The sequence below is a fragment of the Camelus dromedarius genome, chromosome 9 (genome assembly GCF_036321535.1).
Source record: "Camelus dromedarius isolate mCamDro1 chromosome 9, mCamDro1.pat, whole genome shotgun sequence".
Taxonomy (NCBI): Eukaryota; Metazoa; Chordata; class Mammalia; order Artiodactyla; family Camelidae; genus Camelus; species Camelus dromedarius.
Window position 1 is genome coordinate 67,804,446 of NC_087444.1, and position 27,211 is coordinate 67,831,656.

General features: G+C 51.0%; 1 protein-coding gene across 1 annotated transcript; it reads left to right on the forward strand.

Annotated features, from left to right (window-relative positions):
* Nucleotides 1–239: 239 nt before the first annotated feature.
* On the forward strand, nucleotides 240–26,350 carry CATSPERG (cation channel sperm associated auxiliary subunit gamma). Its single transcript, XM_031458622.2, has 28 exons — nucleotides 240–1,147; nucleotides 1,235–1,288; nucleotides 4,672–4,816; nucleotides 5,150–5,276; nucleotides 5,451–5,523; nucleotides 6,487–6,642; nucleotides 11,449–11,617; nucleotides 12,893–13,030; nucleotides 14,041–14,100; nucleotides 14,307–14,426; nucleotides 14,994–15,044; nucleotides 15,147–15,276; nucleotides 15,786–15,897; nucleotides 16,883–17,041; nucleotides 17,126–17,238; nucleotides 17,988–18,201; nucleotides 18,555–18,617; nucleotides 18,716–18,914; nucleotides 19,004–19,122; nucleotides 19,256–19,336; nucleotides 19,427–19,483; nucleotides 23,410–23,566; nucleotides 23,769–23,832; nucleotides 23,966–24,061; nucleotides 24,354–24,440; nucleotides 25,488–25,580; nucleotides 25,666–25,765; nucleotides 25,850–26,350. The coding sequence occupies exons 1-28, from the start codon at nucleotides 902–904 to the stop codon at nucleotides 26,111–26,113; spliced, it is 3,447 nt and encodes a 1,148-aa protein (XP_031314482.2). The 5' UTR covers nucleotides 240–901; the 3' UTR covers nucleotides 26,114–26,350.
* Nucleotides 26,351–27,211: the final 861 nt, after the last annotated feature.

Below are 27,211 nucleotides of genomic sequence, written 5' to 3' on the forward strand. Positions count from 1 at the left end.
GCAGCAGGCTTGGGAAGAACCGCTCCTCCAGTGTAAGGGAGAAGGGAGGGTCGGTAATGGGCGGGACAAAGAGCAGGAGAGTGAGAAGCTAGCTCCAGGCGAGAAACAGGGGCGGGGACAGGGGAAGGGGCGGGGCGTGGGGAAGTTCTGGGAACCGGATAGGGAGAGGGGCGGGGCCAGGCACAAGACCTGGTACCTGGGTAGGGCCAGAGGACGGAGAAAGGGGTCCTACGAAGAGAAGCTGGGGGGCGGGGCCAGAAGTGGGGGTGGAGCCAGGTGCAGTTACGCGACCCCAGGGAGTAGCAGGACTGGGAAAAATAGGTGGGGAGCAGGTAGATTAAGAAACAGAACCCGAGACCGGGTGAAGAGTAGGGGCAGGATGCAGAGCAGGCGCAGAGCAAAGAAGAAAGGTGGGACAAGGTTAAGGGGCGAGGCGAGGAGACAAGGGGAAACTAGGAGCTGGGGCGTGACCAGGAGTAACAGTAGGGGCGAGACCTGGAGTAGTAGCAGAGGTGGGATCCGGAATTGGAGTGGATGCAGGATCGGGGGCAGGGCCGAGGTTTGGAGCAGAGGTGGAGCCAGGAGCAAAAGCAGGAGTGGAGCCAGAAGCAAGAGCTGGAGCCGAGCCAGGAGCAAGAGCAGGGGCGGAGCCAGGAGCAAAAGCAGGGGTGGAGCCAGGTGCAGGAGCAGGAGCGGAGCCAGGAGCAAGAGGTGGAGTGGAGCAAGGAGCAAGAACAGGGGTGGGGCCAGACGCCTGAGCAGAGTCGGGGTCAGGAGCAGGGACCAGGCGAAGCGCAGCAGCGAGGTGGGATCTCAGACGGCGCCTACCAAGAGCAGTCTTGCAAGCTAGTGTTGACCTCCGCATTCTCCATGTTGAAGCCACTTTGCTCGCTGCCCCGAGATGTCCCCTGCGTGGCCGAGACTCCGAGTTCTGCGAGCGCTGAGGGCACTGCTGGTGGTGCTGTTGGCACCATGGAGGTTGTGGGCGATAAAGGATACACAGGACTGCACCTGGCAGGTTGCCCTGAACAAGTTTGACGCAATAGGCGAGAACCACACGAGTGATCGTTTCTTCTATCAAGAGCCCCTGGACACAGTGGATGAAGTGTTCAGCCTGCTGGTGGATGCACCCATCGACCCGGACAAGGTGAGGGGACTGGGGTCAGGCGAACGGGAGAGGTCCTGGACCTGCACCCCACTGGGCTCTGAACATTTGCCCAATTTCTCCTTGCAGACATACCTAGGCTTTCCTTACTACCTGAAGATCAATTACTCCTGCAAAAGAGAGGTGAGTGGGTGCAGCCGGGGGTGGGCTCATTCTATGTGGGCCTCAGTTTCCCCATCACTAACATTCAAATAGCAGTGGTACTACCAGACCCCAGGGACCTTAAAGATTCATTAGTGGAAGGACATTTAGGTTATCCACTTTTGGGGGTGGGGGACTGTTATGAATCATTTTGCTATGAACATGTGTGTACAAGTTTTTGTGTAAACGTATGCTTTCGGTTCTCTTCAGTATCTACCTAGGGAGTGGAATTGCTGGGTCATACGTTAACTCTTTCACTTCTGAGGAACTGCCTGTTTTCCAAATCAGCTGTGCATCATTTTACATTCCCATCAGCAATGTATGAGGGTTCCAGTTTCTAAGGGTGGTTTTTATTTACTAATTTTTTTTGTTGTTGTTTTGGGGGTTTTATGGGGGAGAGGTAATTTTATTTATTTATTCATTTATTTTTAGTGGAGGTACCAGGGAATTGAACCCGGGACTTCATGCATGCTAAGCATGTGCTTTACTACTTGAGCTATACCCTCCCCCTCTTTAAATGTGGTTTTGATTTGCATTTGCCTCATAACTAATGATGTTGAACATCTTTTCATATGTACCTTGGCCATTTATCTACCTTCTTTGGAGAAATGTCTATCTAGAGTCTCTGCCCATTTAAAAATTAGATTATTTGTCTTTTTATTGTTGCATTGTAAAATTTCTCAATATATATGGGATGCTAGTTTCTTATCAGATACATAACTTGTAAATTTTTTTCATATTCCATGTCTTTTTACTTTCTTGATGGTGTCCTTTAAAACACAAAAGTTTTATGTTTATTGAGATATAATTCACATATCATAAAATAGTACAAAAATTTTAAATTTTGATGAAGTCCAATTGATCAATTTTTTTCATTTGTTGCTTGTGCCTTCGGTGTTGTCTAAGAAGGCTTTACTTAACCAGAGGTCATGAAGATCTACTCTCATGTTTTCTTCTATAAGGTTTTTGTTTGTTTGTTTTACCTCCTACATTTAGGTCTTTGATCCATTTTGAGTTAGTTTTCGTACATGGTGTAAGGAAGAGGTCTAACTTTTATGTGTGAATATCCAGTTATCCCAGTACCATTTGTTGAAAGGATTATTCTTTCCTCATTGAATTGTCTTGGCACCCTTGTCAAAAATCAATGGACTATAAAGGTAAGAGTTTATTTCTGGGTAAAATTCCAGTCCATTTCTCTATATATCTGTCTATATGGCAGTACCACACAGTTGATAACTGTAGCTTTGTAGTATGTTTTCAAGTTGGGAAGTTTGAGTCCGCCAACTATGTTCTTTTTCGAGTTTTTTTTTTTATCTCAAGTCAGCTTTCTGAGGACAGTAGAATCTGCCATTGACTAACATTTACTTGGAGGAAGTACAGCATGATAGTTAATCCTTTGGGCTCTGGAGCCAGGCTGCCTGGGTTCAAATCCCAGCTCTGCTACATAATAGCTGTGTGATCTCAAGCTAGTTACTTAACTTCTCTGTACCAAAGTTTCCTCATCCTTAACACAGGTACAATAATGATCATACCTGCTTTCATAAAATAATTAAGGGAGTTGAGGGGGTTTAGCACAGTGGTAGAGCACATGCCTGGCGTGCACAAGGGCCTGGGTTCAATCCCCAGTGCCTCCATTAAGGGGAAAAAATACATAAAATGATTAAATACGTGTGAAGCACTTACCACAGTGCCTGGTTCATAGACAAGGCTCACTGAATGCTGGCAACAAGTTTCTAGAGTGTGATCCTGGGCGGAGAGTTTACTCCATGAGCCTCCTCTCCTTCTCTGTAAAAGCATGTTAATAATAATACCTTTATCTCTTCATGCCACACCTACTCCAAATCAGATCCTCTTTTTTTCTGTTTTATAATGGGGTCGGGGGGTGGGGGAGTGGGGGACACAGTGAAAAACAACATGGCCAGGTTTTTCTTATGGATTCAGCCCACCAGCGAAGCAGACAATCAGCAAGTAAACAGATTAAATAATTTATTAGAGGAATCAGAGCGAAGAAGAAAGTAAAAGGAGGTGATGTGTTCAAAAGGAGGGTATTAGCTGCGGTGGCTGGGGGGTGTCTCTGAAAAGGCTGGAGCAGAGCCCTGAATGATGAAAGGGGAGGCCCATGAGGAGAACCAGGGGAAGCATTAGGGTCAGTGCATCAGCCCTGAAGTAGGACCGAAGCTGGAGTGTGTTTGAGGATCAGCTAAGAGTCCTGTGTGGCGGGAGCAGAGTGACAAGGGGGACAGTGGGAGGGGATAGTGAGGACTTGGCCTACACCCTGAGTGAGGTGGAGCCATGAAAAGGTTCTGAGCAGAGGAGGGAGGCAAACTCAGGTGTCCGCAGGCTCCCTCCTGCTGTGGGGGTGGGGTGGGGCGGGGAGCAAAGAGACGGGGGTGGGGGGTGCAGATGATGGTCTGGGCAGAAATTAAGGATGGATGGGGCCAGGATAGTCATAGCCACTGTTGCCCTGACAGGGAGGAGTTCCCCCCACCCCACAGCACCTGCTGCCCTGTGATGGGAAACCCGGAGGCTGGGCTGGGGCAGGTGAGGTTGGCACGATTGAAAGGGCCCTGGTTGAGGCATTCCTCAGGGTGAAGGTCTGTGTAGAGGGGGTCAGACCCGTGAAATCTCCTGCCCGGGTCCCACACCTCACCCCCCACGCAGCTGCTGCAGTGCCTGGAGCACAGCTGTCTCCTGAGGATGCCTCCAAGCTTTTGCTTATGCTGATTAATACCCTGGAACGCCCTTCTTCCTCCTTCCATCTCCACTCTAAGCCCTCCTTGCCCTTCTCAGCCCAGCCAGGATCCTGGTATCTCTGCGAGGTTGTCCCTGGCTGCCCCATCACCCTTTACCCCAGTTCCTTCCTGTCTAACTGCCCCGCCCTACCCTCACCCCCAGGCCCCAACCCCAAACCTGGCTATTTTCTGACTGGTGGTGGTGGCAGAGAGTCTAATTTCTGCAGGGAGGGCGGAAGCTTCTCAAGACTGGGGCTTGGAATCCCTGAAGTGAGGGAAGAGGCTGCTAGCAGTTTGGGGTGTCAGGCACTGCCACCTTTACCTTTATGCTTAGCCCGTGCGGTCCTTCCCTATGCACTCCCTACATCCACATTCTGTCTGAATACTTTGCTATGGACTCTCCTCCTCCAGGAAGACCTCCTGACTCTCTCCACAGCCTGTAGTGCTTTTGCCCCTCTCCTAGTCTGGCCAATCCGCCAGCCCCAAACCTGGATCATGTTCTCTGACCTTCCCATGGTGAAGAGTCAGTTCTCCTGACCCAGCCCAGGAAGACAGGCTAGTAAAGGTGGGGTCACAGCAGGGGGATACACAGGCTATCTTACAGACATGCCTGTGGGGCCATCTTACCCTCAGTTCTCCGAGGCCCTGGTCCGCAAGGGCCACCTGACGGGGCTGAAGCCCATGGTGCTGGTCAGCTTCCAGTCCCCAGTCAACTTCTATCACTGGAAGATAGAGCAGCTACAGATCCAGATGGAGGCAGCCCCCTTCCGCAGCAAAGGTGGGCCTGGGGCGGAGGGGTGCCCCTGAAGGGATCACAACCTGGCAGGGGTGTGGGGACATTGCTGGGGCTTTGAGGGAAAGCTGGGGTCATCAGAGGGATTCATGACCTGGTGGGGGGACATGAGGGTTTTGGGGGGCCTCATGGTGGTCTGTAGCCTGGAGAGGGGCCCAGGGAGGCCTCAGCAGCTTCGTAGCCTAGATGAGGCCACACGGAGGCCCCTTGGCTGGGACGGGCCTGGGGCATGGGGAGTTGCAGGGAGTTCTAGTGGTCTCTGGCCTGTGGGGAGCTGCTGGAAGGCCCCAGCAGCCTGTGCCCACTGCCCGCCTGCAGAGTTGTGTAATGCCGAGGAGGTGTGTGTCATGAGCTGGTATACGCCCATGCCCATCAAGAACGGCAGCGTGGTCATGCGCGTGGATGTCAGCAGCAATGGCCTGGGGCCCTTCATTCCCAATAAAAGGTGCCCTTTCCCAAGCCCAGGGCAGTGGGGTAGACTCTGGGAGGGACTTCCTAATCCCCAGGTCCCCAAAGAAGACAGGAGGAGCCCAAAAGGTGGGAACAGGGCAGGGGGGTGGCTGTGTGCTAGGGCCGGAGTGGGAACCCTCACAGGTGCCTGCCCCACACCTACCGCCAGTTTTCGGGTGAACATCAACGGCTTCCTGGAGAGACAGCAAGACAATACACTACGTTTCACTGTGGGAAATGAGGTGAGCCGGCCCGGTTGTGGGGAAGGGGAGAAGGTGTGGTTAGAGAGAGTAGGCTGGGGCCCTGATTACATCCCAAACAAGTGGCAGATTCAATTTACAGAGTGCTAATTGTGTGCCAGGCCCTGGGGGGATGTGCTCTGCTAAATGCACAATCACCTGAGGTCTTCACGGAGGCCCATGAGGGAAGGTTCTCTCACAGACCCATTTTAAAGAGGAGAAAACTGAGGCCCCAAAGGGATAGAGCCTTTTGCCCACAGTTTCTCATCATGAACACATGGAATGAGACTTGAAACTGTCTGTGCTTGACTCACACCCATCGTCTTAATCACAGCGCATGCGTGCGTTCATTCATTCATTCATTCATTCAGCAGGCACTTCCTCTGAGCACACAGTGTGGCACCATGCAAACATAACAGTGAACACACAGCCCCAAATCTCTGCCCTCTTAGAGCTGACATTCTAGGGGGAGAGACAGACAACAAACCAGTAAACATAAAAAGTAAATTCCATGGCAGGTTAAAAGATGGTAAGTGCTCTGGAGCGAATTCAGACGGTGAGGGGAATTGGGTCCATGCAGGAGGGGATGGCAGTGTTTAATGGAATGGTCAAGAGAGGCATAATTGAGAAGGTTGACATTCAAGTCAAGCCTCTGAGGAGGAGAGGAGGGAATCATGTGATTACTTGGGAAGAGCATTTCATACAGAGGGAACAGCCAATGCAAAGGCTCTGAGGTGGGAGCCATGCATGGTATGTCTTAGAGGCAGTGAGGAGGCTGACATGGCTGGGAGAGAGTGGATGAGGGGGAGAGTGGTGGGGGGTGAGATCAAAGAGGTGATGGGGCAAATTACATGGGGTCTCAGGGTCTCGTGGGTCAGGGTAAATTCTTTAGCTTTGACCCTAGGTGAGACGGAGCCGTGGGAGGGTAGGAGGTTGTTAAGCAGCCCTCCTGCCCCTGCCCTGCAGCTCTTCAATCTGATACCCCGGTACTTTGTGAATGTCCCATCACGGCCCCTGTGGTACACTGTGGACCAGGCACCTGTGCTCATCCTGGGCGGCATCCCTGAGGAGAAGTCCATCCTGCTGACCGACACAAACTTCAAGGACTTCTTCCTTGTGGAGGTGAGTGGTGCAGGGCGGATGGTGTGGGGGGGGCCTTTTGAAAGGGGCGAGGCCTCAGCTCCCAAAATGGGGTGGGGCCTGGGGCCACGGAAGGGGTCCTCGAAGGCATATCAGCCCCCATAAAAGGCAGATAGCATGAAGGAAAGACATAAGACTGCAGCCAGACAGCCTGGGTTCAAATCCTACCACCTCCTGGCTGTGTGATGTTGGGCAAGTCACTCCACCTACCTGGGCCTCAGAGTACCCATCAGTAAAATGGGAAAAGTAGTTATATTTACCTGACAGGACTATTGTGAGGATGATCTAAATTAATATCAGCTGGACACAGAATGTGTACTATGTGAATCAAAGCTATTATTATTTATAGGTCCACCATTTGTAATTCTGAAATCCAAAGAGCATTTTCACAAGTTGAAGGCTAAAATGCATTTGTTGAGAAACCCTGACCTGAGCTAACAAAGTCTACTTGTTTTGGTCTCTGTGCATCCCATTTAGTGTTACTATTCAGATGCTGTCCTACAGAAGTATTAAGGGGTTTGATTATGGGGTGCTGCCCCAGGCCCCGCAGAGGGTTTGAATGGTATATATGGTGTCATATTACCTTCTGAACACCAGAAAATTCTGAGTTGTGATACACATCTGGCTCCCAGGGTTTCAAATTCATCATTGTGAGCCCGTATTATTCCCAGAATGTGGGATGGGGTGTCTGAAGCAAGGTTCTTTTGGTGTGAATGAAAAAACTGTTTGGGTTCTTTGCAGCTGTAGGCAGAACTCCAACCCAGTTTGGTTTAAGCAGAGAAATGCATTAAATAGGTGCACCTAACGGCAAAGCCTGAGCCCAGATAGCCTGCAGGCCTGCCTTGACCCAGGGTTCACATGAGGACTCCAGCTTTCAGCTCCACTTCTGGATTAGCCCTGTCCTCAATGTGGCTCATATCATCCCAACTCCAAGGCAGAGAAAGGGAGCATCTGTTTCCCAAATAGCTTTTTAAAAATCCTGAAATTTATTTGGGCCTGTTTGGCCACTCTTGGGTCGTGTGTTTCAAAATAATGGAATGTGCCAGCTAGCTTAGCCCAGGGCATGCGCTCTATTCTAATGAGGGGGACAGCCAAGACAAGAGGCAGAGAAAGGATGGTTCCCCCAAATGAAAGTAGGTAGCTTTGCCACAAATTGAGGGGAGAAGATGCTGGTTGTTAACTGTGTCCAAGGTAACAACTGTGCACCACAGCAACCCCAAAAGTTTCCCTCAGCCTCCTCCCATCAAGGTTGAAAGCTCCACCGATGATTTCTGATGACCTCATGTGGATTAATGTTCTCTCAGTTCCCTCTGGCTCTGAATACCTGCATCTCCATTTACAGACCACCTCCCTGTCCTGGGTCAGCCCTCTCCATTCTGGCCCAAGTCTTTCCAGACATGATTCAGTTTTCATGCTCCTGACCCAAACACACCCACAGGGAATATGTGATCGATGTGGATTCTGCTGAAGAGCTTTGGAGGGCAGAGAAGGGGGCTTATGTCAGGGGAGTGAAAAGTTCAATTTCAATTTCAGGCGTCCTTGTTCTTTTTCTTTTTTAATTGATCAAGGATAAAAATAATAAAATTCATAAAATTCACCATTTATTAAAGGTTTTTTTGGGAGGGGTAATTAAGTTTGTTTATTTACTTATTATGGAGGCACTGGGGATGGAACCCAGGCTTTGGAAGTTGACTTGTTCCTCTGATAATTGTGCATGCTAGGCATGTGCTCTGCCACTAGAGCTATACCCTCCCCCCTAAAATTAACCACTTTAAAATGAACAATTGAAAAAAAAATAAATAAAATGAACAATTGAGTGCCATTGAGTACACTGATATTGCGCATCCACCACAATATCTTTTTCCAAAAAATTTCCATCACCCCAAAATCGAAGCCCATTTATTTTTATTCTTTAATCATAGGGATTTTCCCCATATTGCTGTCTCCTCTTTTCCTTCCTCCTGTTTCACTTCACCACTCCCTTCCAGACTGCCCCTAGGATTCCAGCTCTCCTCCTCGGCCGGGTGTTGGTCAGGTTTAGATGCTGTAACAAAGAGACCCCTGAGAGAAAAAAGCTTAAATAGATGATATTACTCATTCCTGGAACAGTCCAGAAGCAAGAAACCCAAGTTCCTTCTATTTTCCTGCTTCACCATCTCCTAGACCCCACATGTTGATTTCATCAGCATGATCGGAGTTGGGCCACGCCCATGTCCATATTCCAGCCAATGGGAAGGGGAAAGAGCAGAAATGGACGGCAGGCTGTTTTCTCTTAAGCAAGTTTCACTCCTACTCACAGCCTGTTACTGAGAAATTAGTCACATGGCTATATCCAACTGCCAGGGAGTCTGGAAAATATAATTTCCACCTGGGTGGCACATGCCCTATTAAAACTCAATTACTAAAGAACATGGAGGGAATGGATTTGGGTGCTCAACTAGCTACCTGCCAAAAGTAAAGGAAGAAATTTGTTGGTTCATATAACCAAAAAATTCAGGACTTCAGATCCAGCTTGACCCAGGATTTCAAACAATGTCACCAGGACTGAGTTTCTCTCTCTCTATCTCTTGGACCTGGTTCTTCTGTATTGAGTTTATGCTCAAACAGCTCTGTACTTGAAACTGCATAGGCTGCGTCTTCTCAGGCCCACATCCAGTGGGAAAGATCTTTCCTGTTATCCTTCAGCCCCCAAATCACAAGATTCCTTCCACTTGATGCAGCTCACCATTTGCCCACCTTGATTCGATCACTGGAGCCAGAGAAACCCAACAGGCTGCTTATTGAGTTAGATGATCCCGAAGTCTTAAACTTTGCTCAAAGAAGAAATCCAGCTGACTCACAGCTTTCTTTTTCTCATGCATGTGGGAGAAGAGGGGAGGTGTGATGATCCTCTCATAGCTTAGCAGAGAAAATTTCCAAGTATCTCTTCCAGAAAACAGGCATCACTTTAAATATTATCAGGGCACTACATTAAGTATGACAATGAATCAAAACGACAGATTTAGAGGGCACAGTTTTACCAGGCATAGGAACAATGTCTGTAGTCTGAATGGATTATGAGTTTTTTTTAGAAATTACAATTTCAAGGACACTCTTCTGATGCTGAGTAGGGCAGAGAGGTGAGAATATTCATGTTCTCCTTAACTTGATAAAATTTCCCTTAGCTGCAGAGCCTAGAGTTTTGCTTTGATTTATACCTTTTTTGTGGAAAATTCCACTTCTTCGTGGAAAATCTCAATCAAACACAAAAAAGAGAATAATATAATGAACCAAACTTCAATAATTAACATTTTGCTTTTTTTTTTTTCGGTCCCACTATTTTTTTGTTCCTGGAATTTTTGAGAGAAAATTCCAGCCATCATACCATTTCACCTGTAAATTCTGGGAATACTTGAGGGAAGTATCTCTTACACATGAGGACTTTTTTTTTTTTTTTCTTTTTTGGGTTGGGGGAGAGGAGGTAATTAGGTTTGTTTGTTTATTAATGGAGGTACTGGGAATTGAACCCAGGACCTTGTGCATGCTATACCCTCCCCCAACATGAGGACTTTTAAGAAGTAAAGCCACAATGCCATTAGAATGCCCAGCAAAATTAGCAATTAACCCCTTAATATCATCAAACTTGATTATAGTCATTTTCCCCCAATTATGTAAAAATGTTTGTTTGAATCAGGCAATACACTGCATTAGATTGTTAAGTCTCTTAATACTCTTCTCACCTCCAAGTCTGCTCTCCCCCAACACCCAACCATCAATCACCAACCACCTTTTTTTCAGGTAATTTAAGAAATCAGGCCATTTGTCATATAGAATTTGGCTGTTTGCTTCTTCATGGAGTCGATTAACTTGTTCCTTTGACCCTGTGTATTACTCTGGTCTGGCTGCCATAATAGACTGCCAGAGATGGGGGTGGGGGTGGGGGTGGGGTTAAACAACAGACATGTATCTTCTCACAGTTCTGGAGGCTGCCAGTCTGAGAGCAAGGTGCCAGCAGGGTTGGCTTCTGGTGAGGCCTCTTTCCTCGGATTGCAGAAAATGCCTTCTCCCTGTATCTTCACCTGGCCTTTTCTCTGTGTGCCTGAGTGTAGAAAGAGAGTTCTCTGCTGTCTCTTCCTCTTCTTATAAAGTCACCAGTCCAGTGGGATTAGAGCCCCGCCCTTATGACTTCATCGGACCTTGATTATCTATCTCCTTACAGGCCCAGATACAGTCTCATTGGGGGCCAGGGCTTCAGCATGTGAATTGGGAGGAGGTCAGCGGGATAGTTCAAGTGGTAAAGCACATGCTTAACATGCACAAGGTCCTGGGTTCAATCCCCAGTACCTCCATTAAAATAAATAAGTAAAAAACCTAATTACCTTCCCCCCCCTCAAAAAAGGAACATCTGTATAAATTGGGAGGGGGACACAGTCAGTGACATGGCCAGTGTTAGTGGTTGGTCAGCGAGTTCAGATAGTGTCAGCCTGAATCAGCCGATTGTGTTCACAGTAGAATGGGACCCGCCGAGCCCCACTGTGTCCGCTGTGTGCCGCCCAGCTCTAGGGAGCACAGGAGGCCCCAACCGGCTCTGGCCTGCATCGCCTGCTTCTGGGGGTGGGGGGTGCTGGGGAAGTTGGCCCCCAAGATGCTGCTGCAGGGTGAGCAGGGAGGGCACCCTGGGGGCAGCACATGTATGCATCCTGGGCAGTTGTCAGAGCAGTTGCTCCCCCTACTCCTCCCCATCTCGAGGCAGGACGTGGGGGCTAAGAGCAAGGCCGCCTGCTCACCCCTGGCTCTACTCCCCTGCAGCTGAGCATTGACAATTGCTGGGTAGGCTCCTTCTGCCCCCAGGCCAGCTTCACCGCCACCATCTACGATGCCATCGCCACCGAGAGCACCCTCTTCATTCGGCAGAACCAGCTCGTTTACTATTTTACGGGCACATATATCACACTCCACGAGAGCAACCATGGCAGCGGTGAGGGAGCTGTGGCCGGGTCACATACCTGGGTGTCCCTGGCATCTTAGGCAAGGGGACCTGCCCATTGGAGCCCAGGGGAGGGAACCTCAGTGAATCCATCCCCTGGAGGCACCTGGGACTGGAATTGCCTTTGGGGTGGGTGGAGTTGGAGGGACTTCCCAGGCTCCTGAAGTGTCGCTGCCTACATTGCATGGCCTTTTCCTGACCTCTGGGTGCTGGCGTGAGGCTTTCATCCAGCCTCTCCCAGGAGCTGTGAGCCAACTAAGGGCCACAGAGAGCGGTGTGAGAGTGAAGGGAGGGAGCAGAGAGACAAACATATATGCACGAACACGAGCGTTTGCACACACACACACACACACACACACACACACACACACACACACACACGTACACACAAAGTCAGAAAGACAGAGAAAGACATGGGAAGAAAGATGTACACCAAGAGAGAAATTTCAGGGTCTGGAGAGAGGCACAGAATCAGAAAGACAGACAGAAACAGAGGTCGGCTGTTGGAGGGGCAAAACCATGAACAGGATTAATCAGAGAGGAAAAAGAGCTTTTGATTCAGCCTCATCTTTTACCAAAGCCCTAGTTCTTCTCACCACCCCACCCCGCCCCCACCCCATGTAAATGAGCGATGACAACTTATTGGGTCACCAAAACTTTGACTGTAACCTATATTAGTTAATGGATGTTCCCAACAACTTCATTTTCCTCTCTTTCTCTCTTAGGGCCCTTTGATGGTGGGAAGACCTTCACTTGTTAAATTAGATTTAATTCAAAGAATGGGCTGTTTAATCAGCTTAGCTGAAAAACTCAGGAGCATGTGGGTTTCAGGCACAGTTGGATCTAGGGGCTCACTGTAGCTGTTAGACAGGCCCCATCCTTGTGATGGCTATGGTGATTCCCTGCCCCAACTAGCAACTGCAGACTTTTATGCCCTCAGGGACCCCAGGAAAGACCATCTCTTTGTTAGTGGTTGCAGACTGAGACTATCTGATTTGCCCAGCTTGGTCACATGCCCAGCTCAGAACCAATCGCTCTGACCAGGGGAATGCAAGGGTGGGGTCAGCCCAGTCTGAACTTCGTGGACAGAGTGTGAGCAAGGGGGATTTTCTCAAAGGCAGCTGGGGCCCTGCACCAAGGGTCCCTCAGACACCACATTCAACAGTTGCTCCAGCGCGAGAGGACAGATAACAGGCTCATTAAGACAAGGGAATGGTGGATGGGTGGCCAGGTCCCAGGATCAAATGTCTATGCTGGCCCCCGCAGAGAAATGGGTTCATGTCCTGGACAACGAGTGTGTCAAGAAGTTGTGCCCCGTGCATTTCCATAGCAATGGCTCTGAGTACATCATAGCCCTCACCGCTGGCAAGCACGAAGGTTACGTCTACTTGGGGACTATCACAGGTAAGGCTGGGGTCCTCTGGCAGCCCGAGAGACCCCCTCCATACCCTCTCACCTCCAAGAATTCTGACCCCAGGCCCTCACCCCTCACCATATTCCTTCAGGAGGGATCTCAGGTTGGAGGTGGTCTCTGTGATTTGGGATGGGTTTATACATTTGTCAGTGCAGGGCTTGGAGTGTGCTCTGTATCTTCATGATGTGCTTGGTTTCAAAGGGCAGAAGCTCAATTTAAAAATCATTTAAGCATAAAAACTTTGTAGACTTCTATAAATGAAACGACCAGGATCCAATATCAGGCATGGCTGGATCCAGAGGCTCACAGGGTATATTGCCAGGACTCTGGCTATCTCTTGGCAAGGTTGTATAGCATAGGGATTATAGCACAGCCTCTGGAGAGAGACTGCGCTAACACACCCAATTCAAGTCACTTGTGGCTTTAGACAGGTGACAATCTCTCTTTTTGGCCTCCTATCCTCATTTGCAAAATGAGGCTGATGTTACTAGTACCTGCCTCATCATGTTGACATAAAGATTAAATAAGTTAGCATATGTAAAGGTCTTAGCATAGTGCTGGGGACATGGTGAGTGCTGTTCAGGGTTTCTCATTATTAGCCCTGTCATTTGGCATCCTATTCAGGTAGGTACTCCTCTCATGGGGGTTAAAGATGACCTCCAGGAACTCAGAGCTCATATCTCCCACCTGTCTTGAGTCACTTGGAGAGAGTGGGAGCAGCTTCTTCCCTATTAACTCTAGCATGAATTCAGGGTGCAACCTTGGCTCATTCTGGGTCACATGCCCAGACCTGAGCCAATTACTGTGACCAGAGGCAGACATAACTTTGATAGGCCAGATGTGAATGACTGAAAGGCCAGTTGGGTGAGACCTGTCCCATGGAATCACAAAGACTAAGAGGGAGACACAGGCATTCTACCACAGATAATTGGAAAGCTGATCTGTTGAGGTGCTGGCCGGGCTGTGAAGGGCCTGAGCATTGACCTGTCCTGCTCTGCAGATGGCCGTGTGTCCTTCGAGTTGCTGCCCAGGCAGCGGTCCGTGTGTGATGCGATAAAAGGTACTCAGCTCCCAGATGGTTTGGGGGTGGGCAATGGGGGGTTGGAGGGTGTGGGAAAGCAAGGAAGGGTGGGAGAGGTCATGGGAATGGATGGGCAGTTTCTTGGGGAGAGGTGGAGAGTCAACCGGGATGGGCGTGGCAGTTACAGAGCCCACAGAGAGGGGCGGGGTCCCGGGGCTACTCTGGACCTCCTCCTTCCCAACCAGTTGTCAACTGCTCCATAACCTGGGCCGTGTTCGTTGCTGGTCACTACAATCTCCTGCTGCTGGTGGAGACTGAAGACGCCTCCACCAGGAAGTATTTCCAGGTGGTCAGCTATGACCTGGGTAATTGGGGCACCATGGGTGGCTGAGTGGGAAGGGGCAAGAGCCCATGGTGTGAACTGAGGGCCCATCCTGTGGGATCTGTGCCCAGCAGCCAGCCAGAAGGAAATGTTGCTCTGTCACTGCGGGGTAAGGGGCAGTGGTGGAGAACAGGCTGGAGAGGCTGAGAGGAAGTCAATGAGACTGAAATAGAGGGGAAAGCCGAGGGAGGGATATTGGAGAGATGAGCAGATGCCAGATCTGGAAGGGCCTTGTGGTGCACAGTAAGGAGATCTGATTTGATTTTACCCAAAGTGAGAATAGGGCTGCCATGTACAGTTGTACAGGCTGTGCATGGTGGTCCCCAGCCAAGGAGTCAGAGGAGGCGAGTCCTCTGCCGTAACAGGACTGTATCCTCTCAGAGGCAGTGCCTTTGGACAATCCACATAAAGAAACTCTAAGAGCTAATAGGCCCAAGTGGGAAACCGTTGGAGAGTCTTTGGCTGAGTCAGGGGGCTGGGGACTTGCCCAGTTTCAGGTTTTGAAAGCTCAGGGCCTCAGGAGAGTTTGCTGCGTTTTCCCCACCTGCAGTCCGTGATTACCTGGTCATCCTCTACACTGTCCCAGAATTCATCCCTGACGGTAGGAGGGGAAGGCAGAGGGGGCTGCAAAGCTGGGTGGGGGCCAAGAGGGGCCCAGGTGACCCCATCTCACTGCTGCATCCACTCTTCCTCTGTCTGCCAGCTCAAGGCCTGGAGTTCCTGAATATCCTAGGGACAGAGTCTTACACCAACATCTCGATGGTACCTAAGGGCATGTCCTATAACCCATATAACAACTGGCTGTTCATCTGGGGCAACTTCCTCCTGATGAGGTATGGGGGATGGGCTGACTCGGCCTCCCCAGCCCCATTAGAGTGGGGGTTCTTTCTGAAGTCACCAGGTTTTCAGAGTATGCCCAAGTCCAGAAGTTGTCAGGAACTGGGATGGGGGAAATATGGGCTGGGGTAGGCAGGGAAGGATGGGGGAAGCTGATATTTTAAAGCTGGGAGCCCTTTCTTGAATGAAACTTGATGTAAAGACCCAACCTGTATGGGCAATGGAAGGGTATTGTCTGGGGAAATTTACCCCTCAGGAACCTAAGAGATCCAAAGTCAATGCCATGGGCTGTTGGCACACTGCCAGGTTGGTTGAATGCTCCTGTTTACAGATGGGTAGGTTAGCCAGAGGGTTTGGAGTGGGGGCAGAAGCTAGGGTCCCATTCTTAAAAGGCTGGTGGAGGACTGAGTAGATGGTTCCTGCATCATATTAGGCCCAGTTGGGGGACAGATGTTCCCCAGGGGCCTTGCCTGGGTGCCCCTACCTCCTATCTCTGCCCCAGCAGCTATAACAATCAAAACTTCATCTACCTGGCGGATTTCCCCAAGGAGCTGTCCATCAAGTACCTGGTCAACTCATTCCATGGTGAAGTGGCTATTGTCACAGAGACCGAGGAGGTGGGCCACCCTGCCCTTCTTCCCACCTCCTATCTGCCCACCCCCAAATCCTGGGGGGTCTCCCTTTTCCCCATTAGAGTAAAGGGGCCCAAGGGAGGGAAGGTCCTCAGGGACTCCGGGGGAAGGGCAACAGGAGATCCATTTATAGCTGAGACTCCTTGAGCTCAAAAAGGTTAAGTACCTCTTCCAAAGTCACTCACCAGAGTGCAAGACTTGTGCTCAGAGCCATGATGTGATTGCCAGAGGGGTCCCTCTTTTATTCCATCATGCGGTTGTTCAGTTCATAAATATTGAGCACTTACTGTATGCCTGACTCGGTGCTGGGGACACAGTGATGACTGAGTTAGGCCCAGGCCCTGTGCTCACCGGGTCACAGTCCAGTTGGAAAGATGGACTTGTTCCCAGACAGTGACAGTTCAGAGTAGTCAGGGTTGCAACAGGGCAAACCGCACCTATGGTAGTTCAGATCGCATCTGTGTGTGTGTGTGTGTCCGGGAGGACTTCATAGAGGAGGCCACGTGGAGGGGGGGACATGCTGGAGCCTAGAGGGGATCCTCCAGGCTGAAGCTAAGAAGAAGGTGAGGTCTAGAGCCAAATGTGTTGGGGGGATGAGAGGGTGGGCATCAGTGCAGAGATGGGAAACTGAGGCCAAGGGGATAGTGAGACCCTGGAGGGTGCAGAGTGAAAAGGAAAAAAGAGGGCTCATTCATCAGAACCCCAGCCTTTAGGGAGTGTCTGTATTAGGAATGCTTACACTGCAAGTAATAGAAACTCAAGCAGACTGAAACATTGAAGAAATTTATCCTGGCGAGTGAGGGCTGGAAGCAAAGGTGGTTGGGTCTGGGAAGTAGAAAGCTGGTCCCAGCTGGAGGTGGGCTCCCAAGCCTCACCCTGCAGGGAATGGGACCTTCACACTCAGTGGAGGGAGCAACAGGGTCAGAGGGCCTGTGGTCCTCACACACATACCCAGCTGTTGCACCCCCAGATCTGGTACCTCCTGGAGGGCAGCTACCGGGTGAACCAGCTCTTTCCATCCAAGGGCTGGGAGGTGTACATCAGCCTACAGGTGATGCACCAGTCCTCTCTCTACGCCCCCAATGAGACCATGGTCACCCTCTTCTACGAAGACAGCAAACTGTACCAGGTGCCAGGTGGGGGGCTATGGGGAGACATGGGGAGCCAGAGGGAGGCTGACACCAGCTCACATGGTTCTGCCTTTCCACTGCAGCTGGTATACCTTATAGACAACCAGCAGGGCAGGCTCGTCAAGAGGCTTGTGCCTGTGGAGCAGCTTCTGATGTACCAGCAGCTCAGCAACAGCTACCACTTGAAGCCGCAAGGGTGAGAAGATACTGGACCACAGCAGTAGTCAGAGAGCCCTAGGCTCCCATTCGTGTGAAGCTCCCTTTCTGGGATGGGGGTTGGGGGGGAGGACCATGCCATCCTCAACAACTAGGCTGGGCTCAAAGGAGGGGTCTGACCCAGCCTGAGGGCAAGACGCATCAGAGAGGGCTTCAAGGAGGAAGATATGCATGAGCTGTGACCTGAAGGGTGAGGAAGAATTGTCCAGGTGACAGGATGGAGAAGGGTGTTCCAGAATAGGGGAACCACATGTGCAAAGGCCCCAGGGAAGAAAGGAGATTGTGTGGTCAAGAACTGTGAGGGAGCAGTGCAGACAGAGTGCAGTGGTGGTCATAGGGAGGAACTTGGACTTCATGTTGAGGAGCCTGGGGAACTATGATGGGACTAAGGGAAGGGACTACATGGTTTTACTATGTTCAGTAGTGATCCTTCTGGTCACCTGTGAGAGGCAGCTGGGGGAGGAGGGACGTGGAAAGGTGCTTAGGAGGTTGAATACCTGGAGGGTTCCTGGTGAGTCTAGGCTGAAGTCCAGGACTCTGGTTGGAGGGACCGAGGGACAACCAGGGGAATGTGTCCAGGGACAGGAGGGGCAGAGGCTGAGAAGGAAGGTCCGGGGTAGATTAGCCTTGGGTAGTCAGCACGGAAATGAGAAAAAGGTCTTCGGAGGCTCCAGGTGCGCCTGGCCGGCGCGGAAAAGTCAACTGCCGTTCTCCACTCCCGCTACCCAGGGGTCACCTGACGCTCTCCTTCACCGAATTCTGCCCCTTCATGGTGTTGCGCCTGCGGGACTTACCCAACCCGCAAACCTACACGCGCCAGGAGCGCTACCGAGCACAGCCGCCGCGCGTCCTGGAGCCCTCGGGCTTCCACAACGAGATCTCCCTCGCTGTCTATCAGGGCCTCGTTTACTACCTGCTCTGGCTGCACTCCGTGTACGACAAGGTGGGCGCCTGGAGGCGGCCGGGGCTTCCGGGCCGGGGCTGGTCTGAGGTAGGACTGCAGAGGCTTAGGAGGCAAGGCCTACGTGGCTGGGAGAACCGCCGCGGAGGGTGGGGGAGAGCGGAGCATCCCCGGTGCGTCTGAGGCTGAGGGGGCTGGGGAGGGCGTCGAGCACGGCTCCGGGGAGGTGGCTTTGGGGTGTGGCCATCGGGCCGAAAGCGGGGCTTGGGGCGGGGCCAGGGTTTGTATCTTTCTCTTTGAGTCAGCGGCTGGGACTGAGGATAGGAAGGGGTCTGGGGTGCCACCTGCCTGGACACGCACCCCGGCCCTCCTCATGATGCTGGCGGTCCCTGCAGCCCTACGCGGACCCGGTCCACGACCCCACCTGGCGCTGGTGGAAGGACAGGAGGCAGGATCAGGTGAATGGAGAGGGCTGCGAGTCGGGGAGGACCCAGCCTGACACCCTCACCGTCCCTTGTCTCTTGGGGCTGACTTTGGCCGGCATCCGCTCCCCCAGGATTACTACTTCTACCTGGCGAGCAACTGGAGGAGCGCGGGCAAGGTGCACATTGACATGACTAGTTACGAAAAGATCTACGACCTCAAGGCCGAGTATGAGCTGCCCGAGCGCATCTTCCTGGACAAGGGCACCAGCTACAGCTTTTCCATCTTCCTGACCGCCCAGGGGCATTTGTTCAAGTCGGAGATCCGGCACGGTCTGTGGGCGGGGCCGGGTGGAATCTGAGGGGCGGGGCTTCGTTCGGGTCTGGCTGAAGGCCCTAATCCCTCCCTCTGCTCCAAGCAGGGGTCTCTGTCCAGCCGCAGAGTCGGGCAAAGCTGGCGGTGGTGCTGGGCGACCCGGGCTGCATCAAGGTGGTGATGAAGAAGGAGGTCCTTATTAATCGCTACTTGGTACTTCTCTGGGTGAGACCAGATGGGGAAGGGGTGGAGAAGTGGAGGCAGAGCTACTAGTGGACCCGTTAGAAACCCTCGGTTATTTAACTGTCTCTGGGTTCTCTCACTGGCCTGCTGACCCATTTTCTGCCCTCAACCCCAGGTTACGCTCAGTGATAAAAGGTCTTGCTTTGACCAAGGCATTAGTGGACATCACCTTAGGAAGACCTCCATGCTCGTCAAGGTGTGGTCCAAGCCCGGCAAAGAGGGAGGCGGGATAAGGGGAAAGACTGGGACCCTGTGTTAAACCATCATCACCTGTTCCTACTCACAGGTGGTGGGCTCTGCCTGGCACTGCTTTCAGAACACGCTCCAGGGGCCCCGCATGCAAGTATTGGACTTGGGGTACTCGGCCCTGTGCTGGAGGGAAGGGGTTGGGTCAAGTCTCAACAGGGCTGAGTCCAAGGGCCTCCCCTGGGAATCCCATGTATGACTTTCTAATTTCTTCCTTCTTGTTCATTTTCGTCATTCCCCTGCCCAGTCACTCACTCGCTCCTTTCAGCCACCCATGTTTTCAGATTGCGCACAGGCTTGAATGTCCCTTCTGATACTTTTCTGCAGAGGGAACGTAAAGTATCTATGACACAGGGCTTCTTCCAATCAGTACAAAGGTGGCCCGTGGACCAGCTTGGCCCCTCCTTCACACCTTGCTCATGCATCGTTCAAGACTTTGGGTCCTTGGTTTTCACTTGTTTGCACATACAGTATCTCCTTCACACAGAGGCAGACACAGGCTCAGAGAGGGGCAGACATCTGCTTAGAGTAACCCCGGGAGCTAATAAGTGGTAGAAGAGGCCTTGTTCTTACCCACTGCCCTGCCCACTCTCCAGCAGACAGACCCTGGGGGTCCTCCCTCCTGGCTTGGTATGACCCAGGGTAGTATAAAAAAAATTGAGTTGTAACAGCCCCCAATTCCTTGGATTACATGAGAGAACCCAGGTCATGTGCAGGGAAGAATGACTGACCTCAGCATCCAGGAAGTGTTTCCTGCTATCCTTAGTGATACACATTATTTTTCTCTTAATCATGACACCAAACTCAGAGTTAACAACTCCATTTTTGACCCAGCAGATCCCTTCTGGGAATCTGATCTGCAAACACAGTTACAGCAAAAGACTGGAGACAGCCTAAATGTTCGTTAATTAGGGGAGTAGTTATATAAATGGTGGTTCCATGCAGTGGAAAACTATTCAGCTGTTAAGAAAGAAAGAAAGAAAAAAGGCAGAGAGAACAAAGATCTGCACATACTGATGTGGAATGATCTCCAAAGTGTATTTTATTCTTAAGAGAAAAAAGCAGGGGACAGAACAGTATAAACAAAATGTGAGCATGAACGGTTAATTGAGAACATATATCCATGCTTGCGTTTATTTGCGTGAAGAAACTCTGGGAAAATAGGCAAGAAAGTCCTCAGAGTGGCTCCCTATTCTTGGAATAGGGAAGAGGCAGGACAGCTGGAAGATGGGAGAGGAAATGAAATTTTTACTATATATATGGGTTTGTGTGTATATATATATATATGCATATATATATCTACTCTCTCTCTCTCTCTCGTGACCATAATATCCACCTAAACTAAAGTTTAAGGTTTAAAAAGCCAATTTTTTTTTAAACATGGAGGGGAGGGGCTCGAGTGGTAGAGCACATGCTTGGCATGCACGAGGTTCTTGGTTCAATCCCTAGGACCTCCATTAAAAAAAACAACAACTAATAAGAAATAAATAAAGAGACCTAATGACCTCCCACCACCAAAATAAATAAATAAATAAGTAAATAAATAAATAAATAAATAAATAAATAAATAAATAAATAACACAGGGAAACAGAGGAGCTGAAGGTGAAATGCAGTCTGACTTCTCTCTATCTGCATTCTCAGGCTGGGGCCTTTTAGATTTCTTGTCCCTCTCTCTCCACTCCCCCACATTGCCAGATCAAGAAGTATGTGTATTTGGAAGGCTTGGAGACTCTCTCTGACTCCCCATCCTGGGAAAAATGGAAACTGGAACTAATCTGATAAACAATGGGTTCTCAATCGGTAAATATGTTGGATGAAGGAAGAAAGAAATGAACTTCCACATACTAGGCACTCAAGGCTTGGGGCAGCCCTCAGCAGGCCAGCTCCAGAGATAGGCCTCCAGAGGGGAATGGGGTTGGGGCTGGGATTGAGGTGACAGACCAAGAACAGATTTCACTCCCAGTGCCTGGAGCTTATGCATTCATTCCACCAATATTTATTGAGTGCCTGTCACATGCCAGCATTGGTCTTTAGGTGCTGGGATTACAGCGGTGAACAAAACACAATTCCTGTCCTTGTGAAGCTGACTTTCTAGTGGCGGGGTTGAGTGGGATGGGGGACAGCGGGTAGTGTATTTGTTTCCTAGGGCTGCCATGACAAATTAGCACAAACTGGGAAATGTATTCTCTCCCAGTTGTGGAGGACAGAAGTCCAGAATCAGGACTGTTCCCCTCTGCAGTTTGAGGGAGAATCAGTTCTAGGCCTCCAGCCCAGCTTCCGGTGGTCATTGACAATCCTTGACGCTCCTTGGCTTGAAGATGCATCACTCCAACTCTGCCTCCATCCTCACAGGACACTTATAAGGACACTGGTCATTGGATTAGTGCCCACCCTAGTCCAGTACGACCTCATCTTAACTTGATTACCTCTGCAAAGACCCTATTCCAAGTTAGGTCACAGGCGCAGGTACCCGGGGATTAGGACTTCAGCCTATCTTCTGGGGATGCACAATTCAACCCAGAACAGAGTCAGGCAATAATCCAGAGAAATAAAATATATTGGATGTTAAGGGGTGGCGAGCACTAGGGGAAAAAGAAGCAGGCTAGGGATGTGGGGTATGTTAGACTTTTCCATAGGATGGTTCAGGGAAGGCCTGGCTAAGGAGGAAACATTTGAGCAAAGACTTGAAGGAGGAGAGGAAGCGAGCACATGGTTATGTGCCAGAAAGCGTGCCAGTGAGAGGTGACGGTTGGCAGAGAGACTTGGAGGCAGGAGTATGGTTCACAGACTAAAGGAACAGTGAGGAGCAGGCATGACTGGATCAGGGCGGGCGAGGAGGAGCATGGAGAGAGATGAGATCACAGTGGTGACGGGCAGATCACGCCAGGCCTAGTGGGCCCCGGTGAGCGAGGTGACACCTCGGGAGCCATCCTAGCAGAGGAGCAACACAGGTGTTCACAGGGTCCCCCTGGCTGCATGTGGGGGTTAGCTCTGGAGGGAAGGGCTGGAACAGGGAGACCAGGGAGGGAGCAGGTTGGGCCAGCCAGGGTAGGGCAGAGGAGCTGAGAGGTTGTCAGGGAGAATAGCTCTATTTTGAAGTCTAGAGACAACAGAGTATCTGGATGGACTGGATGTGGGAGTGAGAGAAAGAGAGGTTTCCAGGATGAGGCCAAGGCCTCAAGCCTGAACATGGAGGAAAGAGGTACCATAAACTGAGGTGGGTTGTGGATAGATTGAATCTGAGATACTCATTAGACCTCCTGGTGACTTAGTGGCTGATAGGTGTAAAGTCTTTGGCCCAGGCCTAGGGTGGGAAGTGCTTAATCTACGGCCACCGACCCCTCTGCACAGTCATCATCAACCCAGGCCACAGCCTCCAGATGCCCATGTCCCTTTGAAACTTGGATGAAACCCCTGAGCCCTAACCCTGATATGAGCCAGGGACTTTTCACTCCTAGGACAATGTCACGGGGGTCCCCTACCCTGACCCCCATTCTGGGCTCCACTTCCCTCATGTACTCCATGCTTCCTCCAGGTCTCTTATTTGAGAAATCGGGCTCAACTTCCATCCCCCAAAGTCCAACTAGGAGTCGGATGCTGTAGGTGTAGGTGTTGGTGGCTTTGTGTATCTGATTCTGGAGGCGGCTGGAAGCAACCTGTCTCAGTTTGAATCCCAGCTCTACCACTTACCAGCTGTGTGGCTTTGGATAATTAAATGACTTGACTTCTCTGTGCCTCACTTTTGCCATCTCTAAAATGGAGATATTAATAGTCTACCATGCAAGGCTGTTTTGAGGATTAAATGAATATGAATACATAAGGCACTTAGAACATTCCTTAGTGCCGGCGCATCATAAGAGCTACCTAAGTGTTTGCAGTTATTAGAATGTTGTTTTAAGGATAATAATGATGACATTGCCCTCTGATGATGGTGAACCTGGCAGGTGGTGGCAGTGTGTGTGGGAGGAGGGGTGTCCTCCCCGCCCCACCCTCCAGAGTAAGGCTTTTCTCCTCTCACTCAGGGCAACTTGATGATACCAGTGCTTATCGGCTGCCCCCCAGGCAAGCGCCTGGCCTTCGACATCACCTACACGCTGGAGTACAGCCGCCTGCAGAACAAGCATTACTTCGACTGCGCGCAAGTGGATCGTGAGATGCCCTGCTTCTTCTTCCGCGATAGTGCGTTTCCGGTCCCCTCCTCTCATTGTTCAGTGTCTTCTGCCCTGGCCACTTTGCCCTCCCTAACCTTTCCTCCTGCCCACTCATCGCCCACCCATCTTCTGCTCTTCCCCTTAGTCCTCTCATCTCCCCTTCCTCCCCTCTCCGTCCTCCACTTCCAAGCTAATTTCTCCTCCTGGCCTCAACCCCTCCTACCCCACAGTCTTCTACCCCTTCTTCTTGATCCAAGACTTGGTGACGGGAGATTCTGGCAGTTTTCAGGGCAGGTAAAGGCGTGGCCAAGCTAGCGGCTGATGGGAGTGGGGTGGGGAGGTGGGGAGAGAGTGGGGATTGGGTGGTAGAGGTGATGCAGGATTCTGGACACCGAGGCCAGTCCATGAGCACCTTTGCTCCCGGCAGCTACGTACTGAAGGTGGTGGGCGGCGGGCCCACTATGGACACCATCAAGGAATACAGCGAGGAGGAGATCTACCGCTTCAACAGCCCTCTGGACAAGTAATCCCTGTGGGACCTGGCCCATAATCAGCCTTTCTTCCACTGCTGGCCCCTTCAGTTTCCCAGCCACAGACCTAATCTTGGCTGCAAGCCCCACCCACCTTGGTATCTCCGGCCCCGCCCACAGCCCAGGCTCCTAGGATTTCACACTTTTTGGCCCCGCGCACAACATGAGGCCTTGCCCGCCAAGTCTCTTCCCCTCCCCGCTCCCTTGCTTCACGCTGCTGGCCTCCCCCAACCCCTCCCCCCACCCCACCCCCACCCCCGACTGAGGTTACTGCTTCCTGCACAGGACCCGCAGCCTCATCTGGACCACGAAGAACACGACCACCAAGGACTCGGCCTTCCACATCATGTCCCACAACAGTTTAGGCATTGAGTGAGTACCTGGCCCTACTGCTGGCCCCCTTCTCCCCTCCTTGCCTACAATCTGTGGGACCTATCCATCCTTTCTGCCTCTGGGACATCTCTTGATCCTGAAGCTATGCTGTGTGTTCCTCAAATGAGGCTGAATTTACACAAGCTGGACCTTCTGTCTGCAGGGCTGGTTCCTCTTACTCTTTCTTCAGGCCTTAGTTCAGAAGCCCCTTCATTTGGGAGGACCCTTCTGACTCCTCTAGGTGGTTCTGTTGGGTCTCACATTCTCCTGTACTTCCCCCATTCCCACCCTGACCGCTCTGCCTGTGCTTCCCCTGCCCAGCTCTGACCCCTCTGGGCCAGCACTGTCTCCAGTAGGGCCTGTCTCTCTTAGGGGTCCAGTCCAGAATAAACAACAGAGTCTTTGTTGAGTGAGACAGTGAACAAATTAATTGATTCATTCACGGTGCACATTTATTGACATTCAAATGGAGGTATTAATGAACGAATAAAACAGTGAAGGAATGAGTTAGCATACAGGGCTTCAATAACTATTTTTGAGTCAGTGAGAGGAAGAAAATGGTGCCTTGAGCAAATGAAGGAAGTGAATGAATGAACAAAGTAACCAACCTGCACCTCGTCAGTATTCACCCTGTGTTTACTGAATACATGAATAAAGGAAAGAATAGATGAAGGAAGATGACTTTGTACCTAGTAGCTTCTCAGGCTACATTTGTGGGATGAAGGAATGAGGGTAGCAAGGAAAAAATGAGGAGTTGACACGTAATAGGTATAGAATCCACAGTCTAGATGAAGGCATAGTAATGGAGCACTCGACATCGGAGATGCAAAGACAGGAGGAAACGAGTGAGTTCACAAACAGCCTGTCACCTGGTAGGGGTCCCGTCAGTCTTATTGGGTGAATGAGTGAAGGGGTGAATCGGGGAGGAAGGTATGAGATTGCCTGTCATTAGTGCTCACCCGGAGTTTGTGGGGTGGAGGGAGAAGTCAGGGGTTCGTACGTGGTAGGTATGATTTGTATCACAAGGTCCTGAACTCGGGCCCCCAGGTGGCTCTGTCTGGAGAACTCCCCGTGCTACGACACTATTCCCCACAGCATCTTCGCCCCTGAATTCTACTTCAAGGTGTTGGTGAGCAATAGGTGAGCCAGACCTATGGTCCCTGTGGGTGGGGGCTGCCTGGGGTGCCTAGCTCCTCCCTCGATCCTGAACCCCATCCCCCACCAGAGGTGTGGACAAGAGCACATACTGTGACTACCAGCTCACCTTCCTGCTGCACATCCACGGGCTACCACTCAGCGCCAAGCGGGCCTTCTTCATCCTCATGGTGAGTGGCCGCCCAGGAGCTGCCCCGCCGGGTGGGTGGCGGCCCCCAGGCCGCCCGCCCATGCCTGTTGTGTGGTGCCTGCAGGTGTCAGCCAGCCTGTTTGTCGGCCTGGTCATCCTCTACCTCATCTTCTGCCTCCTGTTGCCCTGTATGATGAAGGCCTGCAACGTCCTCCACTGGAAGATCAGTAACATCATGGCCTCAGAATCCTACACCTACAGCACCCACTCCAACACCAGAGTCTTCATCAGGACCTCTGGGACCAAATCTGGGGGTGGCTCTAGGGGTAGCTCCAGAGTCATCCCCAAGGCAGTTCAGGAGAACAAGGATGTCCCCAAAAAACCTTGAAGAAGTCGTTGCTGACCTGGGCCTCTTGCCCGCCCCAACCACCACCTACCCTCATCTCTCCTTTCCTGGGCTATCTTGGAAAAGCAACCTGTCACTCATCCCAGGACCTTCTTCCTGTTTTCCTTGAATTTTCACTTCTCATTTCAGCACCAGTGGTGGGTCCTCATCAGGACTCATGCTCAGTTAGTTTGTACCACCCAGCCACATAGGTTATTAAAATATCTAAGTCCTTCTCGGCCAGCTGGTAGACCAGTGGCTTCTCTGTGTGCCTGCCAACTCAGCCCCTCCCCAGGGTGCCCTTGACCTCCCTACAATCCAGCAGGGTCCTCTGTGACCCAGACCTGTTGCTATGGCCTGCAGTCTGTTCTGATTGTTCAGTGCCCAGGTTTAAAATGGTCGTTAAATTTTTTGAATGTCAACACCTATCTAGTGTCTAGCCTAAGGAGGGGACTCTGGAGAGGCTGACTTTTGTTTTAGTTGCAGATAGAAAAAGTGTCACTCACATGGTCCACATAGAAATGGTAATTTATGGACTTTGTTAATATAGACTTCAGGTACAGTTTGATCCAGAAGGCCACAATGTCCATAGGATTCTGGCTCCATTTCTCTGTAGCTTTCCCTGCTCTGCCCTTCTCTGAGGTTGGCCTCTGACCTCAGGCCAGCCCCCCTGCCCCAGTCTGAGGCTGCACATCCACATGTCCTATTGTCCCAAGATAAAAGGGGCTGGAGTCCAACATTCCCAGGCAAAAGTCCTATCAGACTCTGATTGAATGGGGTTGTAAGGTCACTTTACCACTCACACTGCCAGAGGAATGGGACCTTGATTGGTTGAAGCCCTTCAGAGCTCACCCCTGGAACTGAACGTAGTCAATCCCACCCTAATCTCTTGCTCATGTGTAGGTAAGGGCAGTTCTTGTAAGAAAATTGTATGTCAAGAAGGGGAAAAGGGGACTGAAAAGCAAAAAGCAAATGTGCCTTTGAACTCCACTCTCTGTTCAACCAATAGGCCCAACTTCAGCACCTCCTCAGAGGTCTTGGGTGAAGTGACTATGGAGGTCCTCTGACCATCCCCTGCCACTCCTTCACCGTAGAAGTAGA